The sequence below is a fragment of the Podarcis melisellensis genome (assembly GCF_964234715.1).
Source record: "Podarcis melisellensis genome assembly, chromosome: 5".
Classification (NCBI taxonomy): Eukaryota; Metazoa; Chordata; class Lepidosauria; order Squamata; family Lacertidae; genus Podarcis; species Podarcis melisellensis.
Genome location: NC_138537.1, coordinates 42,382,885 through 42,407,439, shown reverse-complemented (window position 1 = coordinate 42,407,439; position 24,555 = coordinate 42,382,885). Strand labels below are relative to the sequence as shown.

Below are 24,555 nucleotides of genomic sequence, written 5' to 3'. Positions count from 1 at the left end.
CAATCTTAAGGTCAAACGTACCACATAAACTTCTATGTTCCTGGAATATGCTTTGCTGAGAATGATACAATTGAAGCATAGAATTTTATTTATTTCCTGTTGAAGCCAAACTTTCTTTAAAAAAGAAAAAGAAAAAAAGTTCTAGGGAAACAAAAATCAATATCTAGTGTTGTATCATTGTCTAAGATGGGGTAGACAGACGGTAATTCAGGATCTCTGGATGATTTTGGGTAGATCAGCAAGTATTTCTGATTCCCAGTTATTAAACAATGGCAACAAAACAACTTTCCCTACCAAAATTAGTCTGCTGAAATGAAGATTAATCAGGATTGGACTGTTGTGTGAAAAGACACTAAACTCAATTTGTTGTGATCCTGAAAATGCTCAGAATATGCTCAAAGGCACTTTGTTCTTTAATTCTGTGTGCCTTGCACACGGCTCTGGTTGGTAGATCTCAGGATTCTAGTGAAAAAACAAAGTTGATCTTACCAGTCTAAGATCTGCCCACCCTGTCCTAATCTACTAGTCAGATAAGCAGTGTGTAAGAGTGAAGAAAGCTGATTGGTACAATGGCTTACAGCAAGTGGCTCTAGCACAATGAGACAAGAGTGTCTTTAGTGTGGCTTGAAGGCACAGTGTTGTATCCAACAAAGTCATTGAATGAGCAGAACAACTGCTTTTGCAACAGAACGTCTCTCTCCCCTGCTTTCCACAAAGCAGATAAGGGTTGCATGGGAGGAGGTGAGGGAAGGGATGTTCTGTTGTGCCAGTGTTAGTCCTGCTTGCACACTGACCAGATACAGCACACATCATTTTTTCTAACTTCTTGATCTCTTGCAGTCCCCTTTATCTACTTTTCATCCATCACAACTAATCCTCTGTTTCCTTTGAACATTTTTGTTCTGTGCTAGAATTTCATTACATGTCATTAGCACACTTTCCTGAAATGTGATGTGTTTTCCTTCGTATGTTCCTAAATTCATTTATATTTTTGTTCCTGCTAATGTTTGCAACATTACCCAGTGTAGTGCCATCTGTGAATTTAACTAACATGCTGTTTACCCTTTCTTCCAGATCCCGTTTCTGATCCTACTTCCACATTTGGGAGTATGCAAGGGACAAAAACACCTCTTTGCGTAGCTTGACTGGATGCCCCAAGACTAGGATGTTAGTATATTTAAACCATTTTCCTTCCTTTGTTATGTTGCCAATAACTATTTGTACGTTGGTTGTTTGGCTATGATTGGCTATTGTGGCACTTTATAAATAGCAGTAGTAAAAAAAGTTAACTTACAGAGCTTCTGTAAAGTTTGGCCAAGATGTTGAAAATGTGTGCCAAAAGCCTAGTGCCTAATTAATCCCAATATGATAGGTTCTTGGAAGCACTGACTACTGTCTGTTCCCTTTATCAAGTGAGAGTTGAGAAAGCTCAGTATTTCTAACTAAAATAAAGCCAAATGTACTTGGGAGTCTGATTTTAGGTGTCTGTTTCCCCAAAATGGAATAAAAACTTTGTGATTATGGTATTATAAAATGGTTTGCATTCAGGTGTTTTGTGCAAGATAGTTTTAAATAGTGGCTATATGTTGAGATGATTCTAGTCTGTAGAGACTTTAATATCTAAAACACAAAAATAATGGCATTGGTTTTTTCCATTATTTTTATTTGGTTCAGAATAATCTGTGTTCCACAGTTTAATACCAATCTTTCTCAGTAAAGTCTCCATCTTGAGTAGGAGAGCTGTAAATTGCATGAAATACATGACTTTGGTGTCTGCTTTATTTATTTCTTTTTATTTTGTAATGTGAGGGATTGACTGAAAATTTAATAATTTGATGGGCATAGCTGAATCAGCCTAATATGAAAACATGGTTCCCCTACCATATTCTAAATGCTATGCAAAGCAGTCTGTAAATGGTCAGATCCCTAGAACTTTCTCTTAACAGTAATGTTAGCTTTGTCAATAACTTTTCAGAAATGTCTTTTGCTTCCCTTTGTTCAGTCTCCCCATAAAGCATGAAATGAAAGAGAAAGCAAACATACATACATACATACATACATACATACATACAGGAAGACATAATAGAGGTGTCCTGCTATAACTGGAATCATAAGGGGCAGTGATAAGAATAAGTGAACAGGCAATGCAGTCAAAGGGGAAGTTCATTGGAGTGGGAGGGTGAAGGGGAAGCATGGGATGTGGTCCTTTTTGCCACTTGGCTGCTTGTCCAGGGGCAATTGCTACTTACCAACTGCCTATTCTTTGGCACACCAGTGGTCCATCTAGTTACCGGCAGAGGTTCTCCAACATCAAGCACTGATAGTTTTTCCTGTCTCTGCTGCCTGATATCTCTTAAGTGGAAATGACATGAATCTCTCATATATTTTGTTTGGAAGTGTTTAACAGGAGTGAATGAAATATTGTATGGGGTGAGTGGAAAAATGGTTAAGTTCAAGATGCAGAAATCTGGTGAGGAGGAATGAATGAACCAGTGGAGTATTTGAAAGTGGTTGAAAAAAGCAGAGAGTTGTGAATGGGTAAAGGAAAGAAGGAGATGGAAGAGTGATTGGGGGGACAGTAGCATTGCAGTAAGATTGTGCATATCACTGCAGCAGACGAGAGGGGCTGTACGCTAAGGGAATAGAACCAGAAAGCAGTTTAGAGAAGATAGTTTTATAAAACGCTACACCATGCATAGAATAGTATTAATTAATTAATTAATTAATTAATTATATTGATATCTTACCTTTCCTCCAAAGAGCACAAGGTGATGTACATGATTGTTTTCTTCCTTGTTTTATCCCCACAGCGACCATAGAAGGTAGGGAAGGATGAGAGACTGATTAGCTCAAGGTCACCCAGTGAGTTTATTGTAAATAAAGAGCAATGTGCAGTGATTAACTTGTGGTTTCAGTGGCAATTCTGGGGCACTTGGCATTCCTTCTCTGGAGCTCTGTGCCCTTTTCTGGTCAAAGCTGGAGCCACCAAGCCTAGATGGATTTAAAGGAGCAAGGCAGATCAGGTCCAGTCAAGGAGTAGAGTAGAATAGGATCTGAGGCAAATATCAGGGACAAAAGGGCTGAGAAAGTGAAGCCTCTTATTCTTTGTGTGCCACAACAGTTTGGCCCCAATGAGCAGGGATAAGAGTGGGCTAGAATACACAATTTCTAGCATAATGCTCATGCAATTCACAGTTGTATTTGGCCTTGATTACAGAAGGGCTCCAAAGCCCTTTCCAGAGCTGGCTCCATGCCTCAGTAACATTAATTTGGTTTGAATAGACACAATGCTTTCCTATATTGTGCCTGTTTAACATACATCTAAGCTCTGGTTGAATTACCACTGATTGCATTTTTTGCACCACATTGCCATTTAGCTCCCACTTTATATATTTATTTTCCCTAACCCTTGTGTATACAGTACATATTTGCCAACTCAGATCTCACTTCCTGCATCTGACAATTATTCTTTTTAAGGTGCCACAGGATTCTGTTCTTGGTGCAACAGACTAACACAACTACCCCTCTGGAAAAAATGGTCTCTGGCATGTCTGTCAGTGAGGGCTTTGGGGTGGAAAGTTACAGGAAGGGGGAAAATCCTCTTATTTGCCTTGCTTTCTCGCTGCCCCCCATTTGCTTAGTAAATTAATGTTTTAGATCATGTATGTGTGCTTGGGATAGGGCAGTAGGGTAAGAGATGGTCACATCAGAATTTTCAGATCTCCTACCCTTGCGGAAAAAGCACTAGGGATGCAAATGACCCTCCATCTCTTCCTCAACCCCCCAAACAAGTGGAAGCTGATGGTTTTCTTTGCAGGCTGCCAGGGAATGTTGGCAGCAGGGAGCAGCATGTATGCAAGAGCCCTTAGCCAGCTGGTGCTGGGAGTTAGGCTAAAGAGTTTTGGCAAATGGCCATCTGCCTAGGGACCAAAGATAGGGGAAATTGGATGTATATTCTCTGAGGCCAATCTACCCTTCCAAACAAAGTATTTTAAGTGGGGCTGCTTCCTTGCAGCTTGAAGGATCACAAGATGGGGAAAGTAAATTAGCGTCCCAGAGCAAACTTTACTTGACCCCCCCCCTTTCACATGTGATATGTTCATAGGTCTCTTCTTTTTTATATGAGTATTGAAGATTACTAATGTGAAAATAATACACAGGGCTGTGCAAGGGTAACTCTGGCTCAAAATTCATGTTGAGAATCTTGCCTTCCGTTGTTTTGGGCTTTAAATTTGGGGCTTGAAAATAGATGTGCTTAGAAGTTGTTATGAAGTCTGGAGCCCTATTTATGAACAGAGTTGTACATTCTGTTGTTGCAGCTTCACCCCAATTTTCACATTTTAATACAAGATACTTTTATCTGGAACTTCATTATATGTTAAGCAGGGCTGATGTGAGTAAAAAAACTCAAGGGTGATAGTCAATTAAGTTTTACTTAAGAGTAGACACACTGAAATGAATGTACCTAATGAAGTAATGTTCATTAATATCGGTGGGTCTACTCAGAGTAGTTCAGGGTTCTTGTTCCCATGGGACAAGTATGAGAGCTCATCTCATACTGGGGTGCAAAGTACAGCCAATCAAGCAGTAGGAATTGTAATATATAACCTCTTCCTGGATGTTGATTTACACTACTGACAAGAGTGGCATATGCTAGATATTTTAAACTTCTCACTACGCTGCATGCTGTGCCATCAGGCCAGAGTTCCTCTTTTTTTTTTTTTTGTTATATTTTGCTACCCAGGGAAGGGAAGCCCTATATTTGTCTAGCTCAGGGATGATTTCTATGGATTAATAAATCCTTCCATGTGTGTGATTCCTTTGTTCCTGTTAAAATCACCATGTGTTAATAAGCTTTTAATTTGCACTTATCCTTGCTGACCATAAGAATGTCAGCAAGATAAATGCATGTAAAGGCGTTCATTCTGGTAACTCCACAAGAAAGTCCTGAATGACAAATTGCTGGCTGACTGAGAGAGATGTGCCCATTTGCTCTTTCATGCAATACCACCAACTGTTTCCTATTCTTTTGCTGAGGCAGGTATGGAGAAATGGTATCTGCTGCTTCAAACAGAGCAGGATTCAGCTATTACTCTTGTCATGGCAAGTGTGGCACCACCCTCTAGCAAGCATGAGGAGTGGCCAGCTTTCCTCCCAACTTTGAAAACCAGGGAATGGGGAAGGATCATCCCAGAAATGTCCAGGCAATCTCTGCCCCCTTCACCTCTCTAAAGTTGGGAGGAAGGCTAGGGATGGTATTGAAGTTGTGTGATTCATGCCTGTGCTAGAAATTCACCAGGCACATTTTGTGACTGGTGCAGGTCCAGTTGCGACCATGTGGAGATCTGTGGATGCCAGGTTGGCAACTTACATCTCCATCTGGCTAGCCCCTCCAGTTTTCTTGAGCAGGTAAGAAGAAGAGCTTATTTACTGCATTTATATCCCACCTTTTTCTCCAAAGACTACATGGTTCACCCTGCTCCTCAGTCAATCCCTACAATGACCCTGTGAGGTTAGGTTAAGAGGCTGTGACTTGTCCAAGGTCACCCAGTGAGCTTCATGACTGAGTGGGGATTTGAACTCCACTCCCAGGTCCACACTCTGACCGCTATACCATACTGGCTTCCTAGAGTACTTTTGCTATTGGGCTGCTGTATAAATTAAATTGGTAAATAAATATTGGGAAAGCAAAACAATTCTTAGAGAAGGATATTAAATATTTTCCTTCGATCTTGAATTTGTTTTATTCTGGATTGTTTTATTTGATGTTTTAATGTGTTGTAAACCACTTTGAGATTTTTTTAAAAAAATCTCATATGTGTGGTATAGTGGTATAGAAATGTGGTATAGAAATGAAGTTAACAACAACAAACACACGACCATAACCTAGGCTTAAAGTGCCATTTGTCAATTAGCATATAAATATCTGAGTTTCTAACACTTATCCAAGCCCCCTGGAGTTCCTTGGTCCCAGAGGGACAAACCAGCAATACCTCTCCCTTCCTGCTTATGGACATCTTGGGTGCTATTTGAAAGCAAGTGCTGTTAACTTCACCAGCTGAATTTCCCACATTCCTGCCTCTCTTTCCCACAAGATAAAGAGGCCTTTACAGTTGTTGCTTGGGAGACAGGCCCGGAGCTCTGCTTCTGATTAGCTGATAAAGCTGACATGATCCTAAGCACTCTTTTCTGCAAGAAAGAGGTGGTAGGGGTTCCAGCCACTGCTTGATGATGTGGTCCCCTGCTGAGTAATGACTGAAGTTTGCATGTTCCCTGAAGGAGAGGAAGGTGGGGATGTTTCTTGAGCCTTTGCTTGGTGGAAGGGCCAGAGCTCTCTCACTAAGCATTGGTTGAAATTCACAAGCTCCTAGCTTGCAGGAAAGGTTGGGCAGGGGGAGAACTTCTTTTGGTGTTGGGGAGAGGTACTTGCTTCTAACAAGCCAGCAGTGGGGAAGACCCTCACAATCACAATTATCGGATTGGCTGACAGTACCAGCCCGAAATCTTAGACATCTTAGAAGCCATTAGTCCTAAAAAGGCTGCTGTTACTTCTAAGAATGGATTTCACTGGTCAATTCTTGCTCTGGCTGTGCAGGAAGAAATTAGATTTCATTCTCCTGAACCACTCTTAACTAATTTTAAATGAGAAGTAAAACTGTTATCATCCAGTGTAAAGAATATGCAAACTGCCAGCAGGGGTCTTAGGCAGAACAGTGCAGAACTAGGGAAAGAACTCTAGAATCATAGAATCATAGAGTTGGAATAGACCACAAGGGCCATCGAGTCCAACCCCCTGCCAAGCAGGAAACACCATCAGAGCACTCTGCTGTGCATGGTGCTTTAGAAATTCTGAGTTCCATATTGTTGAATTCATAAGACTGCATTTGCTGTTGCATGTAAAGAGAGTCAAACACTTGTAAAAAAAAGTAATATCCTTGACTGTGGCCTGTGAAGTTGTGTCTGGCCAGCAGAATAATCTCTTATTTAAAAATCTTTGTTTCTAGTCTAAATATTATTAAAGCAATTGGAGAAAAAAATGCAACACTCCTCTAAATGCATTATGCTTTTTCTGTGAGCATGATGAAGGGACAGTAGTGATATCCTGTATGCTGGGTAGAAGAGGTTGATTGGATGTAGAAAGTGAGAGAAAAGCGTTTACAGTTAGGTAGATTAAAAGTCAAAAGTACATAAAGCCAAAGGATGTGTTGGTTTTTTTGCTCCCCACCCCCTTCAAATCTAGAAGATTAAGACACAGTCTGCCAAAGCAATTACCACTTCATGTGAAGGTAAAGGCAACAATTACCTAGGATCTGCAGATTTGTTTCATCCATGTCAATTAGGGTTTTGCATAGGGATGTGCGGGTGATTACATGATGTCAGCAGAGAGCTGGGGTGGTATAGTGACTAAGAGACTGAGCTACAAATCAGGAAGCCCTTTATTCAAATCTTGAATTTTGATGGCTTTAGGCAAGTCACATTCTCTCAGCCTTAGACCCTAACCACAACATGGGGTAATAATGCTGTTTTACTTTACAGGGAGTCTATAAAAATTATCTGTATTCAAGGTTTGTATATAAAGATGAAACTCTTTGAATGCTTTGCTGTATAATATATTTTTAGAAGAGACTGAATATGTTTTCAGTAAGAGGCTGAATGTGTTTCGCTTTTCTCATTCTCTCTTTATTGTAATAAGGGAAGCTGAATTCTACAACTTCTATAAATTATGAATATTCAGCAGATATGCATGATTCCTCTTACTGTACTTTGCATAATTCTGCAATTTTTACTCTTCTGCATAACTTACATTGTTTTTTGTTTGTCATGGAGAAGGCACAAAGCTTTACAGTGTGCTGAAGTGCTGTTCTCTTAACTACTGGAAATCATATTGTGCAATTCCTCTAGCTTCTGACATTTCAACAAGCAACACCCACACATTTCCAAGCATATCTTTGCAATGTTAATGCTTCTTTTTAAAATAAAAAACTCTGTGTACATGTTAATCACATATGATTATTAATAAGTGTAACTTATGTTGCATATACTGAAGTGTGTGCATTTGGCGCATGTAGCTGTGTACATAGGATTTATGTGCAATGTATGTGAAGGATGTTCTTAAAGTGAGAAGTTGATATGGTCCTTAGAGGCTATACAGCGTCTATATTAGATGTTTGTCATCAATAGGATCTTAGTGAAGGTGGAAGTGATGCTGATTATGCAAATCTCTTGGAAGAATTCGAAGACACTCATGGAGTTAATGTAACTCATGTTTTGCTCTGTGGCCGAATGAATTAATTTACACAATTCCTGATAAACATCTATCCTGTTTTCACACACTCATTTATATGAAATCTTACCACTCGCTAAGGTCACATTCCTACAAGTTTGTATAATATATGCATTACATATATACATTTTGGTGTGAAGTTCTTCATTTTGAATAATCGGTACGGAAGTAACAAAGGCAGTTTATCTCTTGATGAACAGAGCCAAAAGTTGCAAAATTGCTTTACCCAAAGGAGCCAGCATATCTACATACTAAATTTGCAAGAACAGTGAAGTCAGACTTCAACTGTAAAACTATTAGATTTAAAAGATAGGCCCACTCTCATGTCAGGATTGTGTGTGTATCTGGGGCTGTGAGCACCCTTGCAAAGCACTGTCTTTAGTCACACTTGTATTCTGCTTTTGTTCCAAGGAACTCAGGATGACATACATGGGGGAATTATCCCAAACAACACTGTAAATGAGGTTAGGTTGTGAGTGAGCTTTATGACAGTGGAACCCATGTCTTTGGTCCAAAGCCAACCTGTGTCCACTACACTATGTTGGCAAGGCTGTCTCCCCCCATGTAATCAGTTGTTTTGATAATTACCGTATTTTTCCGTTTATAAGATGCCCCCGTGTATAAGATGTCCCCCTACTTTTGGAGACCCCCTATTTAGAAAATGGACACATGCACTATCTGTGTATAAGATGCCCTCAGATTTTTAACCTTATTTTAAAGTAAAAAAACCTAGTCTTATACACGGAAAAGTACGGTACCTATGTGTGCTGGATTAGAATGTTGATTCCCTTGTATCCTATTTGCTAATACTGAAGTAAAATCTGAGGCCCCACTTCTCATACATATCTTGTAGTGTACTTGCTGCTCCTAAGCAGCAAAGGAGAGTGGGAGTTGGCGCCAGCTGCAGGTGTTCTGTAGCTTTGTTGTTTTACCTCTTTCTCAGGTGTAGCATCTTTATTTGTATGAAGTTGTGACTGGTACCCCACTATATACATACTGTAAATTTCTTTTTGAAGCATACAACACAAACTTTGTAATAGTTTCTTACTGAGAATAACTAGAGTTTGACTAAATATCCTGTCTAGATGCTTTGTTGTGCAGTAGTCATTGGAACATGTTTTGCAATTTCCCTTTAGATTAAAAGTTAGCAAGAGTATGCTTGGTCAGCTGGAGATAAATCCATCTGCTGAAGAGAAAGCTTGCCACATTGACTGACTCCTCATCCCCCTAGCAAGCCTATGGTTTCTCTCAATGCACCCTAACGCACTGCCACCATCTATTAATGAGTGAAGTCTTGGCCTTTGGTTTGGTGAGTGGGTTGGACTGCCTGTGGAGTTGTTACCAGGTGGATTGTATTAAATTGCCTGAAGTGCTGGGGAAGAACCACATGGCCTGTGTGGAGAATGCTTCACATACGCTCTACCCACTCAGTGCCACAGCTTTTCCTAACTTCATATATGTGCAGTGATGGAGACCGAGCTGCTAGTAAATGATGAGAAACAGGATCTTGGGGTTGTGATGGAGAGCTTCGGGACCATCCGGTGTACTGCAGCTGTGAAAAAGGCAAATTCCGTGTTGGAGATCAGCAGGAAAGACAAAAATTAAAACCCCTTGTGATCTCGACGTGTCTGTACAAATCTATGGTGCAGCCATAGAGCTGGATCAACTCCTCTATGAAGAAAAGTTTGAACGTTAGGTTCTGTTTAGTTTAGAAAAAAGGTGAGTTGGGGATAATAGAAGTGCATAATGTTATGCATGGTGTGGAAATTTTCTCTCTCATCATACTAGTACGAATTGCTACTAGTCCTAGTGGCTAAACATTACTTCCAGGATCAGAGGTGGCATGCCTTTGAATCCCAGTTGCTGAGAAGTAACAATGAGAATGGGAATTGCTCTCATGTCCTGCTTTTGGCCTTCCCACTGGCACCTGGTTGGCCACCTTGGGAAACACTGTGGTAGCTCAGAAATACAATTGATGTGGTCCAGCAGTGTTCTTGTTTTCATGGTCTTCAGAAAATATATGAAAGGAAAGAACCTTTTCTACCCGTTTGCATGTTAGTTCTTTGAATGTGAGTGTGTAAGTGCATCAAAAATTTGTGAGTTTATTCCACTTGATACAGAAGACTGAGTAATCTGAGGCAAGTGAGAAGCAAGAATAGTAGCACAAATAAAAAAAAATTAATAATAATAAATTTTATTTATATCCCGCCCTCCCCAGCCAAAGCTGGGCTCAGGGCGGCTAACAACAATCAAAATAGTCCAACATTCTAAAAACATTCATTATAAAATTAATTAAAATCAAAGCTCTTATTGCAACTTTGTAAGAGTAATATTATAGCAGATTACTAGTTTGAGTCATATACCTAAAGGTGTTCTGTATTCTGTACAATTTGAAAGAACCAGTGATAAGTCCATTAATTTCTTGCAGCTGCCTTTGCCATCTACTCCACATCACTGAGAACACATTATGACACAACACGTTCTGAGAAGCAAACCTAGGCTCATATTCCCTGGCTTGGCTAGCATTCCAACCCTCACTTTTCTGGAAAGGAAACAGGCTGGCTGGCTCACATTCAGTCTCTCATGTGAAACCCAGGCAAAAACAGTGTTTCTTGACAGACATTTGAGACTTCTTGTATGAAGTTTGGAAGGAAAGGACTAAGCTGCTTGGTTTCTGCTCTTCAGTGGCTAGGGAACACTCCAGAAGCAGTAGAAGCAGTTCTAGGACTCAGAGGGCTTTCTGTCTAGTCTCTAAAGGGCTGTAATAGAGCATTTTATTCTGTGCCACAAATCCTATTTCCATTGTGAACTTGTGTAGGTACCCAATCTCCCTCTTTTTATAGTGTTTGCTCACTACAGGTGACTAGACAAATGGCTATGTAAAGCCAGGGTATGCAATAAGAGATAACTGGCTAAGTAAAGCAATTGAGAGATATTTTAGGGTTTATGAGTCTTCAGTGTGATGAATTGGACTCAAAAGACCAGGGCCAGCCTAAGGAAAAGCTAAAGGAACTGTGTTTGTTTTAGCCTACATGATGCAGTGTGTGTGTGCATGTGTACATCAAAATTTTCCAAAAGATTTAATTATTAAAGAAGGGAAGCAGGTCATTAAACCATTAGCCTAAAATACAAGGTTAGTTAATAGGGGGAATGTCCAGTTTTCATATTCTAGATGCATATATGCACCTGCACACTAACCCCCCCACCCCACAGTGAATTTTATTTATTACCAAATTCAACTATGCAAATTGTTTTAAGTTGTTTTTCAAAAACCAAGATCCATTTAGTTTGAAATAAGAATGCTTAATGGGCTACCTTTGAAGGTGACCCGGAAACTACAACTAATCCAGAATGTGGCAGCTAGATTGGTGACTGGGAGCGGCCGCCAAGACCATATAACACCGGTCCTGAAAGACCTACATTGGCTCCCAGGACGTTTCTGAGCACAATTCAAAGTGTTCGTGCTGACCTTTAAAGCCCTAAATGGCCTTGGTCCAGTATACCGGAAGGAGCATCTCCACCCCCATCTTTCTGCCCGGACACTGAGGTCCAGTGCCGAGGGCCTTCTGGCAGTTCCCTCATTGCGAGAAGCAAAGCTACAGGGAACCAGGCAGAGGGCCTTCTGGTGCCCGCCCTGTGGAACACCCTCCCATCAGATGTCAAAGAGATAAACAACTACCTGACATTTAGAAGACATCTGAAGGCAGCCCTGTTTAGGGAAGTTTTTAATGTGTGACATTTTAATGTATTTTTAATCTTTGTTGGAAGCTGCCCAGAGTGGCTGGGTACAAGTAATAAATTGTTATTATTATTATATCCAAAGTGCAAGAAAATGTGTGTATATGCATGCATCAAGATACAGTTTCCTTTCAAGCAACTCTTACAATAATCAATCAGCGGTCCTTCTGTAGTAAATAATAGCTAATTTGTTGTAGAGGAAACTTTTAGAAAATCCAGGTACCCTTACTCATTTTTGTAGAATAAAAACATTAGCAAGCCTGTTTTTCATTGTAAATGGCCTTCTCTTATTGCCAAGTCTTCATACGTAAAATCAGTTGTGAAATGTTGTGAAAAATATCAAAATTGAAACATCCTGAGTCTCTTACAATTCCTGTGCTCTTATGCTTGTCACTGTTGTACAACTGCTTCTCTTCAGCAGCTGTAAATGATCAAACATGCATGTGAATGATGAAGGTATGAATACAGGAATTTAACAGACAGCCATGTTAATTCTTTTCCTTTGAAATATGGAGAAAACATAATCTGTCAAATAGGGAAGGAAGGAAAATATCATTGGAGAAAGGAATGTTCTCTCCTATCTCCTAAGAGTGATTGAGACAAATCCTAGTAAAAACTAGCCAGGATCTCATTTTTCAAGATCTTTTTCAGGGTATTTGTTGCCGATACAAGCGCATGCTTTTTATGGACTCTTAAGTGATTGAAAGTAACAGGCAGGTCATAGCCCTTCATTTCTGTGTTGCTTCTTGCTGCATGTTGTTTGCTGCTGCATTATGCCAAGTCCTTTAAAATAATTTTTGAATATATTCATTCTTGCCTTATTTGGCATTTTTGGTGACAAGTATTACATATAAGCTCTTCTGCTGTTGCTATGCAACTGTTAAATCTAATATTTAATATTAATAAAAATCAAGTGGCATTACCATTGGTGAGAACAGTGAACAAGGTAGGATTCTATACTGTCCAGGCTGTGTAGCCCACTTGGCAGACATTGTGAATTTTCTATTGCATTCATAGCAAACTCCATGGGACATGAATCATTGGTAATTACTATTACAGATATTGTAAGAGGTATGGGTGTGTTTTTTAAAGCATTCAGCCTTGCACAGAACTAAACTGACTGTAATCTTAAGTAGTAACATTTAGATACTAACTACACTTTACATGCTTTTGTATCTAAGCTTTTTGTCTACCCCACCCAGTTTTTCCAGTTTATATTCTTGAGAAATTAAAAACCTAGCAAAAGCTGCTGATTTCATGTATACATTTTGGAGGGGAGGGGAGTGCATGGATTTAGAAGAAAAACAAACATAAAGTGATTTAGGAATATCTAATTTTGGATGGTCTGATGCAGCATACCAACTAAAGCTTCTGATAGCAATGGTACAGAAAGAGATGTAGGAAAACAATAGATATCCCAGATAATGGATAAAATAACATCAGCAGAATACATTATCCATTTATCCTGTTAACATTACAATTATGGGGAAGGGAATGGTTTTAAAAAATATCCCTGGGTATATTTCAGCTTATCCCATTTTTATATTGCCTGCTATTCTATCAGGAAAAGAATCAGCAATATGAAGATAGAGAGGTTAAGGACCTATACAGGTTAGGAGACTAATATACCTGAACAAACAAAAACCCAGGATAGCCATTTAAATAACAATTGTAAAATATAAAGTAGCTGACTACAAATTAGTTTTACCTCTGACATTAAAGTAAGTGCAGATGCAATCAGACTTGTAATAGAATATGAACAACTACTAAGCATATAGGGATGGTTTCATATATAGAAGAATAGTAAAATAATCTACGACACAACAGAAGGTATAGTGACTATAGGGAGAAAAGACATGGGGGATCAACTACAAGGAGAACAATGGGAATCTATGGACTAAAAGACCCTTTAAATCTGTGTCAACAAAGATTAGAATGCAGTCAAAATCACAGATGATATTTAACACCATTAGAAATACGCCACATATACAGTTTGCCAAGCCCTCAGTGTTACAGAGGATGCCTAGAAGTGGCAATGTTCTAACACATGTGATGGAAAAAACAATTTCTGGCAATTTGAAAAACAATTTCTGGCATTTTTTTCTGTGTGTAAAAATATTAGGGCAATGCATAGATGTACGCCCAAACTACCATGTGATTTGAAGGGCAGAACAAAACTATGCCATACAAAGAAATGTTACTGTTTATATCACCAGCAAGTTGTAAATCATTGTGAGAAACTGGAAGACATAAGTAAATCTTGCTAGAACAATGGTATTGCAAGCTTTGGAAAGCAGGCTATTGGCAAAGCTAACAAAACCATTGATTGAGGTAGGAAAATAAACAAAAATGATTTTATTGAATAGTGGAAGTATTTTATAATTTAGAGTAACATAGGACGTCACCATGGAATAATGAACAGGAACAAAATTACATGCGTGTATAAGTAGAACTTAATAATATTTGGCCTGCTTTGCATATAATGTAAAGCAATGCTTTGTTTAGCCTAGGTATGGTTTGTTGACATGGATGGCGCTGTGGTCTAAACCACTGAGCCTAGGGCTTGCTGATTGGAAGGTCGGCAGTTCAAATCCCCGCGATGGGTGAACGCTCATTGCTTGGTCCCAGCTCCTCCCAACCTAGCAGTTCGAAAGCACATCAAAGTGCAAGTAGATAAATAGGTACCATTCCGGTGGGAAGGTAAATGGCATTTCCATGCACTGCTCTGGTTTCGCCAGAAGCGGCTTAGTCATGCTAGCCACATGACCAGGAAAAACTGCGGACAAGCGTCGGCTCCCTCGGCCTGTAAAGTGAGATGAGCGCCACAACCCCAGAGTTGTTCGCAACTGGACTTAACTGTCAGGGGTCCTTTACCTTTACCTTTATGGTTTGCTGAACTTGCAGACCCAACCCAAGAGACTGACCATGGTTTCTTTTCGGGCTATGCTTTCATATTATGTCCATACTCTATAGCCTCACTTAACAATGCTTTGTTTTGCCACCCCACCTCACTCACCAAGTTACAAAGGCATGAGGCAAGAGCAGGTGGAGAAACAGGCCATGACTTGTTTGTTTATTGAGTTACAAATATTTATATAACATCTACATGTTACATGCATATGTGCAAGAGTGCCCCAACACTTTTTTCTTTAAAAATAAATAAATAGTTGCCATTTGCAGGAAGGGACGTCTCTCTGCTTGCCATTTCTGCATTTCACAGATTCTTCTCTGGCTTTTATTTTTTCTAATAATAAAGCAAACGGTTCTCTATTGCAAACATGTGCATAATATACAGATAATCTTTTAGAATTTTAACTTTTTCTTAGTAATAGTAATGATGTTTCCCCAGACTTGACTGTGACATATTTTTGTCAGTTTTGCTTTGTAACTTTTAAAAGTTAGCAGAGTAACTGTAAGATAATGATGTCCAGCTGCATCCATTGTATTTTGGCTTATTGTGTGCTCATTGCATTACACACATGTATATTTATTACACTTCCCCCTTCTTTTCTCTGTATTTTTGTCTCTTCTGTGTTTGTGCTTCACCCTGATAGATTTGTTGTTAGCTGATCAACATTGATCAAGAGATGCTTCTGTTAGCAGTGTGTTTTAAGTTTTACATCTGATCTCTAATGACTGTAACACATCCAAATTTGCAATATGGTTCTTGTGTATACTTTATAAATGAAAGTACAACCACTGGGTTGTGAAGCTTGTTGGAGAGAGAGAGAGTCATGCATCTCTAAAGCAAAATTGCCCTATATTGCACTCTATTGTGGCTCCAAAAATAGCTGTTGCATTGCTTTTTTTCAAGGCTTTCTTTCTTGACTTCAAATATTGTAGTAAAAGTAGAAATTACACAAGTACAGTACTGTTAAGTATATGTGGAAATTGTATTACAAAATCCCAAAAATGTGTCTTATTTTTCAGAGCAAACTCTGGCAGAATTAACAAATGTCTCCTAAAATGTCCCTGGTATATTTTCTAGAATGTGCCCCTTTCCTTATGGTATGGGTAACGGGTAGCTAGTTTGGCTATCTCTTTAGCTGCAAGCCATGATTTAGATTAACACTGAATTTACATTTACAAATAGTGGCAATAATTGGGTGGTGGTGGTAGAATCTTTTAGAACACAAACAGACTGCACTCTTTAAAAAGGCATAGAAAATCTTCTCTGTAATAAACAAGCTCATACACAATGCATGCACACTGTATTTTGCTGTTTCCTTTGCACCTTAGTGGCTTTCCTTTTTCTAAGAAATACTAAGGCTTGAAGTTCAAAATCTTTGCTTTAAAATGTGATCTATAAGATGAGGCAAAAATACATATTTTTTATAACCTAAAAAGAGTGGTAGATTTTTGTGGAAAAAATTAATTCCATTGATACACAAACATTTCCATTTTTTCTACCATATACTTCTTAATTATTAATATAGTTATTTAGTGTAACTCTTAAAGATAATATACATAAAGGCTCATTTCTCCTCCCCCAATTTATTTGTCATGATTGACCAGGAGGCCTTGAGTTCATTGCATAAAAGCATCCAAGGAACAGATGAATAAAGAACCATTTTCAATATTCTGACAGTAACATATATTATAGAGAAAGCTAACTATTCTTTCTTTGCTTTTAGGATTTGAAAGTATTCTAGAAGGGCTGTTTGGACCTGAATTATTAAAAGATCTGAGTTTGTTTAAAGGTATTACATCTACCCCCCTTTTTTTGCCTTGATCTGCATTTCTAATGACAAAATCAACCTCTGCTCTGCCTCTAGAAAATGTATGTTACCTTGGTGATTTGTGCTTTTTCCCTCCCCCCAGGCAATGCTCACAGTTAGTTTCATATTGGCTAAAATTACTAATGAGCATGCCTTCATCTCTGTATAACTGGCAGTGGTTTTGGTGTTGCTTAGGAAAATCAGCTTTGTGTGTAGGCAAATATTATACTTTTGTAGCATTGTGGAATTAAAAGCATGACAGAATTCAAATTTATGTTTTCTGAATTTCACCAAGTGTCTTCTAAATCATGTAGTGAATTGGGAATGAGCTTTAGCCATAAGCAAGTTGTGGTCTTTATAGATATGAAGTAACGGCTTCTTCTTCTTCACAGACTTTGAGCCTGAAGGTGTGTCTGATTGGTCTTTTGATGAAAATTGTCTTTTCTGCTGTTTGAGACGAGAGAAAGTGAAGGTAACAAAGCAAATATCCTCAGTCTTTTTTAAAAAAAGGATTTGGGTTTTTATCTGGCTTTAGTTTGGCAAAAATAGTAATGGGTAGAGGAACCCACATTTGCTTCCTTAAAGTAAAAGGACATTGAACAAAGGAAAAAGAAAAAGAAAATTGGGCAGTGGAGGTCTTTTCCTTTTACTCATTTCCTATTTAGAGTAATCTGTATTGTGAAGGGGTGCTTAAATTCTATGTTGTATGTGAAGGCAAATGGTACTCAATTCCTTCAGTGGTTGCCAACTGTGAGGTTCAGTCTATAGGAGCTGCCTAGCATGTCACTTTGTCTGTGATTGCAATATAGAGTCATTTTTCCTATGTGCACTCTGTGGAGATCTGTTGCTTCACTGCAATGAAGTTGTGCCATAAGAACAACAGAAAGCTATATCTGCCAGAATCTAACTTCATTGCTTGGTTGTGGTTCTTGTATAAGTATCTATGTGGGTTGAGTTCAGTCTGATGGCAGCTGTTTCATTCTCTGCACACATTAATTCACAATTACCAATAGATATTATTAGCTTTGCACCTTCTTTTCTTGGCATAGTGGACTGTGTACTACATTCACAAGCTTTTCTGTTGTTGTTGTTTAGTCGTTTAGTCGTGTCCGACTCTTCGTGACCCCATGGACCAGAGAACGCCAGGCACCTCTGTCCTCCCAAGCTTTTCTACTAATCTTTAAATAAGCTATGCACCTTTGTCAGTAAACTCAGGAGATACTGCAGTTACTTGCGGAGTCCAATGTCTAGAGGAGCGACAAGTGCCTTGCTGTTTTTGGAAGTATCTGCACACTGTACACACCACCACTGTCCTTTTTTGTATCATTATTAAAGTGGGGAGAAGAAAGTATTTTGTAATCTAGGCAGATCAGAATGTGGACTGCTTGGAAAGCAGATGTTAGTGACCCTAATTTTAAGTGTAGGAACAGCACTATGCTTATGGCACTTCTCACTTCACTGCAAATTCCTAATGCAATCAAGTACCTAATTCATTCTTGTTTCCATTCTGAACCCACATATGGCTATTATAGCATTAGGCAGGCGCTTAAGCTGATGCATGTAGGGTCCAAAGTGTGGGGACTGTGGTGCCCTCAGACACCTCCTTGGTGCCTGCCAAGACCCGCTGCCCTGCCTAATATTTAATTTTTAAAAAACTGATAATTGTTTTGTTTGGGGGAAAGTTGCCTGCTTTTTCTTTGGCCTGCATTTTGTTTGTTTTGGTGTGCGTGTGTCTCTGTGACAATGTAGGTGTGCTTGGCTGTTTTTGGAGGGTCCTGGGCATTGCCTGTTCTTCTGTGAAATGGTCCTGGGGTTCATAAAGTTTGGAGACCCCTGATTTATGTCCTTATGCAGTGAATATCTTCCTGTTTTCAGGAAGATGGATATGAATTTGCTGTGTCCCTGTGGGTGGTGCTGTGGTGTAAACCGCAAAGCCTAGGGCTTGCCGATCAGAAGGGCAGTGGCTCGAATCCCCGCGATGGGGTGAGCTCCCGTTGCTCGGTCCTTGCTCCTGCCAACGTAGCAGTTCGAAAGCACGTGCAAGTAGATAAATAGGTACCACTCTGGTGGGAAGGTAAATGGCGTTTCCATGCGCTACTCTGGTTTGCCAGAAGCGGCTTAGTCATCCTGGCCACATGACCCGGAAGCTGTACGCCGGCTCCCTCGGCCAGTAAAGCAAGATGAGCGCTGTAACCCCAGAGTCATCCGCGAGTGCACCTAACGGTCAGGGGTCCCTTTACCTTTATCTTTACTCAGTCATGCTGAAGGTATTGAACATTTGGTCTTTTAGCTCAGTTCTAAAGTTGCAGATTGTTTTTGTCCTGTGAAAAATGAATGCTAGATAAAATAAATTTAAGCTGGGTTGATATGTTACATGGCTAGTGTTACTATGCACTTGGCATCCTAAGTTATGATTGCAATTTTCTTTTGAGCTTTGTTAAATATATTTTCTCTCAGGTGATGGAGAGACAATTCAACAAGGCACTTATAGACAAAAGCTCTAACAAGCATAACTTTAGGACAACATCCAATATATTCATCTGCTTGCAGAATAGGATTTCTGATTTATTTTCTCCCCCTACTGCCTCTGTGTGCCCCCAGTATTTGCTCTGGAGAGTGTCTCAAACCCCTCTGAAAAAGATTGGAGGTTTATAAGAGGTTGCAAGGGGAGGAGAGAAAGGAGAAGCCCTCTTGTGTGAGCACTGCATTAGATATCACTGTTAGATAATAAGACATTTGAGGAAAATCTGGAGGGATGAATGTCCTGATAAGAAAGGTGTTTTCCCCCAGAATATACATAAAAGAGTTTAAAAAATAGAAATATATTTGGTAGGAGCTCTATAATTAGTTTTGTATTTTAGATGAGCACAGAACACTTATTTTAAGGTAAACTGTCGGTGTAAATGTAACATTAAATATAATATGACTTTTGTTTTTTGTTTTTAAAAAGAAAACTTTTCCAATCTGCTTTATCCCATTTTTGGGCAAGGTTCTAGAGTGCGTGGTGGCACCTCAGTTTGAGTGGAGGAGACTGATTAGATCTGCCTTGCTGGAATGGGACTTGGAGGCACTCTTTAACAGTGGGTCCCTTCCTGGAGGGGCAGCAAACACAGAAGGTGATGCTGGGAGACTTCTGTTTGATGTCTTGGCTGTTGACCTGCAGGGTTCCTTAGGGTTCTATACTGTTATTTAACATTTACATGAAACTGCTGGGAGAGGTTTCTAGAGTTTGGGGGCTCGGTGTCACTAGTATGCTGATGACACCCAGCTCTATTTCTCCTTTCCACCTAAATCCAAGAAAGCTCTCTTGGTTCTAAAATGGTGCCTGTAATCAGTAATGGACTGGGTGACAGTGAACAAATTGAAACTGAATCCAAACAAGACAGTAGTGGTCATTCGGAAGGCGGAACAGGGAACAGGGATTCAGGCTGTGCTGAATGGGGGTAACACTTCCTTGAAGACACAGGTTTGCAGTTTCGGTGTGCTCTTGAAATTAGCCCTGGGCCTGGATGCCCAGGTCTCTGTAGGGGCAAGAAGTGCATTTGCACAGTTAAAGATTGTGTGCCAACTGTACCCCTTGATCACTGGCCACAGTGATATACTCCTTAGTTACACCCCATTTGGATGCCTGTAACACACACTACACTTTGCAAACTTCAACTGGCTCAAAGAGCTGCAGCCAGATTGGGGCCCAGGGTTGGTTATAGGAAGCATATGTCTCCCTTTACTATAACAGCTCCGCTGGCTACCAGTCTGTTTCCAGGCACAATTCAAAGTGCTGGTTACAACCTATAGCCCTACAGGGCCTAGGTCCAAGCTATCTGAAAGACCGTATTCCCTCATATGAACCTTCCTGGGTTCATATGAGAACTTCAGAGGAGGCTCTTCTCTCAGTTCTGCCACCCTCACGGGCGCACTTGGTAGGGAGCCTTCTCAGTGGCTGCTCCCAGAGTTTGGAATTCCCTCCTTAGAGAAGCTACATTGGCTCACTCCTTGTTGTATTTCTGCCTGCAGGTGAAGAGTTCCTTGCTTCAACATGTTTTTGTGAACTGACTGTTTTAATGAAAGAGCTGGTGCTGTGTTGCAATTATTGATACGATTTTAACAGATTCTATATATGTATATAGTTTTAATTCTACTGATGTTTCATCTTTTTAATGATTGTTATGTTTTTAGCAGTTCTTACTTTTATCTGTAAGCTGCCTTGAGTTCCGTCAGAGAAAAAGGCAGGGGATAAATCAATAAATACTAACATCAAGGTATCATTCTTTCTCTTTGTTAGATACAAAATATCAAAACTCTCAAAAATTTCTATTTGGCCTTAATTCCTTTTTATTATCTATATTCATATTACATATTTTATGGGGAAACTTCATTTTTTTAAATTGGAATTTTATTTACAACATAACACAACCCCCCACCCCCACCCCACAGTGAACATAACATACAACAATACAAACAACCAAATAAAAGACTTCCTTTATCCTGTATCTGGCCTCCTTATTTACTTCTTATAAATTGTGTCCTTTATGAATAATTATTAAGATTTTTCTAATTATAACTTACATATCCACAACGTCTCCTGCAGACATTAATCGAAACAAGTCCAGGTATGTATTTTAGGGCACTGTTTTGTGAAGTATTCTCTGCATTTCCCCCCATGCTTTTTGAAACTTGTCTAGTGTGATCTCTAATTGCCTCTGTTAATCTAGCAAGTTCAATATACTCTAACAGTTTATCTTGCCATTCCTTTTTTGTTGGCACAGTTTCTTTTTTCCAGTTTTTGGCAATTAGGATCCTTGCCGCTCTTGTGGCATCAGGGAATATTTTCTGATCATCTCTTGCTATGCCTGTGTCCGTTATCCCTAGTAGAAAAGCTTCTGTATTTTTCATAAAGTTATACTTAAACATTTTGTTAAGCTTATCATACACTGTGTTCCAGAAGCTTTTGATTTTTTTCACTGGTCCACCACACATGTATAAGTGTCCCCTCTGTTTTACCACACCTCCAGCACAGATTTGTTTTTGTCTTATACATTTTAGCTATTTTGGTAGGTGTTAAGAAACTTTGATGGCATGCATGTACTTGTGGTCTGTACTCCATGACCCTTTGTACAGTTATGCCCTCCACTGAGGGAAGCAGATCAGTCCCATGTCACTTTTAAGAAGCTGGATAGGGATCTGTGTGGAGTGCTCATTTTGATCCACAAGTGTCCAAGCTTAGCAGAAGTTTCCTTACTGCATATGTGGAACCTTTTTTGTACTCTTCCCTTCTCTTAGACAAGAGGCAATGATGATGCCTGTTTCACAGAGATTCTGTCATAGATCAGTGATAGGGTGTTAGGATTGTAACCAAAGTATCTGCATTGCAGATGGCTATGCTGTGCAATAATGGTGTTGCTTTGCATTGCTTTTATCATTTTTATTTATAGAAATATTTATATACTGCCAACTCATAAAATATCAAGGTGATGTACAACAGTATATACAATAAAACATAACATGCAATGAAAACTAAAAATCCCCCAATAGTAATTGTTAAAATGACTGGCTAATCAGGAAAGTTTAAATAACTTCATAAACCTGTCAGCATAAAAAGTTCTTCATGAGACACCCGAAAGTCAGTAGCGAGGATACCTCATGAATCTGTGGTGGAAGAATATTCTACAGCATGGGCCTGGCAACACTAAATGCCCAACCTCTGGTTGAAGCCAGTTGGACCTCTGTAACTCAGGGAACAACTAATTGCTCCTCTGGATTATCTTAATGATTGAGTTTGGATATTAGAGCTCAGGTGGTCCTTAAGGTATCCTGGACTCAAGTTGTTCACGGTTTTATATATTACCACAAGAGCCTGGAACCTGGTCCCAGTAGCAAATGGACAGCCAGTGCAGATAGTTTAGCAGAGTTCTTACATGCCATTGGCAGTTTGCCTGCACCAGCAGTCTAGCCAGTTGGTCATCCATGCCTTGTAGAATGGCATATTAGGTGTAGCTTCTGTGTATTACACTTAAGACTCTAGGATATTTAGGCTGTTCCTGGGAGTATATGGGTATGGTTTGCATAAGCTCATTCTTAGATGATGCTGGTGCCACTGATGTTTTTGTACAAGGTGCAATATGCTGAATAGATTTCTTGCTGGCAACAGTTTCAGATGGTAAAGGATAGAAGTAGCAGAAAGGCAGTTTATTTGAGACAGTGGGGCGAGAGCAACATCCCAACCTCAACTCCTGAGCTTTGTCTTGTTGGCCCTGTTCCACTAATCATACAAGTGGACCACAAAATTTGGGTGCAATATTTTGTTTGTTCATGAGTTCATTGCCCCATAACATAGTTTCCAAGTGCAGTTATTGGTGTCCCCAACTGTGAAGTCCCACAGAGGATGGGGAAAGTAGTTGGAGTGGTTGACAGTTCAATGACCATTGTGGATGGAATGAGTCAGTGAATGCTCATATCCCCAGGTCATCTCTCGCTTTTTCCATCTTCCTCTGTATTTTCACTGTTGGCCATTCATTCTGTATTTTATGAGCCTAAGATTTTAAGGTGTTTTAATGATTTAACTACACCACCTTAGTTTTTTTTAATGAGTTGGTGGATTATAAATAAAAACAATTATTTGGCTATATTCTAGAAGTTGGCACTTCTAGGTGAGGTGGGAATGAGGGGCCTGCCAGATCATCATGGCTGATGAGGAGTGACTACTCATTGGGAAGATGTTAAACCCCATTCTGGTGGCTATTGCAGCAAGGCAGTTAGTGCCTCAGTTATCCCTTTATGGGCACTGTTGCATACACATGATATGTGAGAAGTCTGTGGTGGTGCGCAGGAGAGGTGTTCCTGCTCTTAAACCACCTCCAATAGTGTCAAGTAAATGGATTAACTGTTTCAGCTCTCTCAGTTCTGGTGGTTTCAAGTAGTGTGCAAAGGATTGCTTCTTCTCCAAGCTATCTTAGCTGTTTGTGTGGTACCAAATAGGGAAGCATCCTTGCCTTAGTGGGTATTTCATCGTAGATTGCAGTTCAAAAAAGATGCATGCTAAGAGTAGTATGAGATGGTTTGCACCTGGGATGCATGGTGCCCTGATGGTGGAACTCCCTTACCCTTCATTTACAGTTGGCAGCAGTGCTTTTTTCTAGGGATACTCAAGGTTACGTAGTACCAGCACATTTTTTTCCCTAGAAGAAAAGTACTGCTTAAAAATGTGGCACTTAATGTAACAACTTCATGGTGAGTACTGGCACCTTTTTTCTAGAAGAAAACACTGGTTGGTGGCAACTCTTGTTAGCTTTCAGCACTAGTTGAAGACCTACTTAACCACCTGGGCTTTGGATTGAATCTGTGTCACTTCACTTTCTAAATAGCTATTGAACTATATATGTTTTATTGTTCATTGATTGCTTGATTTTTAATTCATTTTATTGTATTATACTCTGGTTTCAGATTATTTTATAAAGAAAAGTAGGTACCAAATATATAGTGTGTTCATTGCAAAGGAGTGGATTGGTCAGTGCACAAGAAAGGCTCAATCTGTATCCCCATTCCATCAGTCTTGCTGAGGAATCCATGACCCATACATGCTCCTCTTGTCATTGTGGTCACCTTATATTCTCCATAATTGAGGTGGGGTTTAGATGTTTGAAAATTTAATATTAGAGACTGTATGCATCTTTCCAGAGGAGCATATTGCACTGAAGTTATTTTTTATTTATTTAACATTTATTTTCAGTCTACTACAACAAAAGACTTCTCAGTGGTTTACACTAGGCAGTCATAGATTACTTTAGTAATGATTATTCTGCTGTGTATTTTCTGGTT

The 24,555-nt window shown here is 39.5% G+C and overlaps 1 protein-coding gene and 1 long non-coding RNA gene across 2 annotated transcripts in view; both read left to right on the top strand.

Moving 5' to 3' along the window:
• Positions 1 to 24,555, top strand: part of LCOR (ligand dependent nuclear receptor corepressor) — a 53,651-nt gene that overhangs the window by 6,386 nt on the left and 22,710 nt on the right. Inside the window, exons 2-3 of the mRNA XM_081911966.1 lie at positions 16,657 to 16,722; positions 17,133 to 17,212. Coding sequence (XP_081768092.1) covers positions 16,657 to 16,722; positions 17,133 to 17,212 — 146 coding nt within the window. The remainder of the gene's footprint in view (positions 1 to 16,656; positions 16,723 to 17,132; positions 17,213 to 24,555) is intronic.
• LOC309370347 lies at positions 2,069 to 8,312 on the top strand. Its single transcript, XR_014168523.1, has 2 exons — positions 2,069 to 5,409; positions 7,831 to 8,312. It is a non-coding gene; the product is annotated as an uncharacterized lncRNA (long non-coding RNA).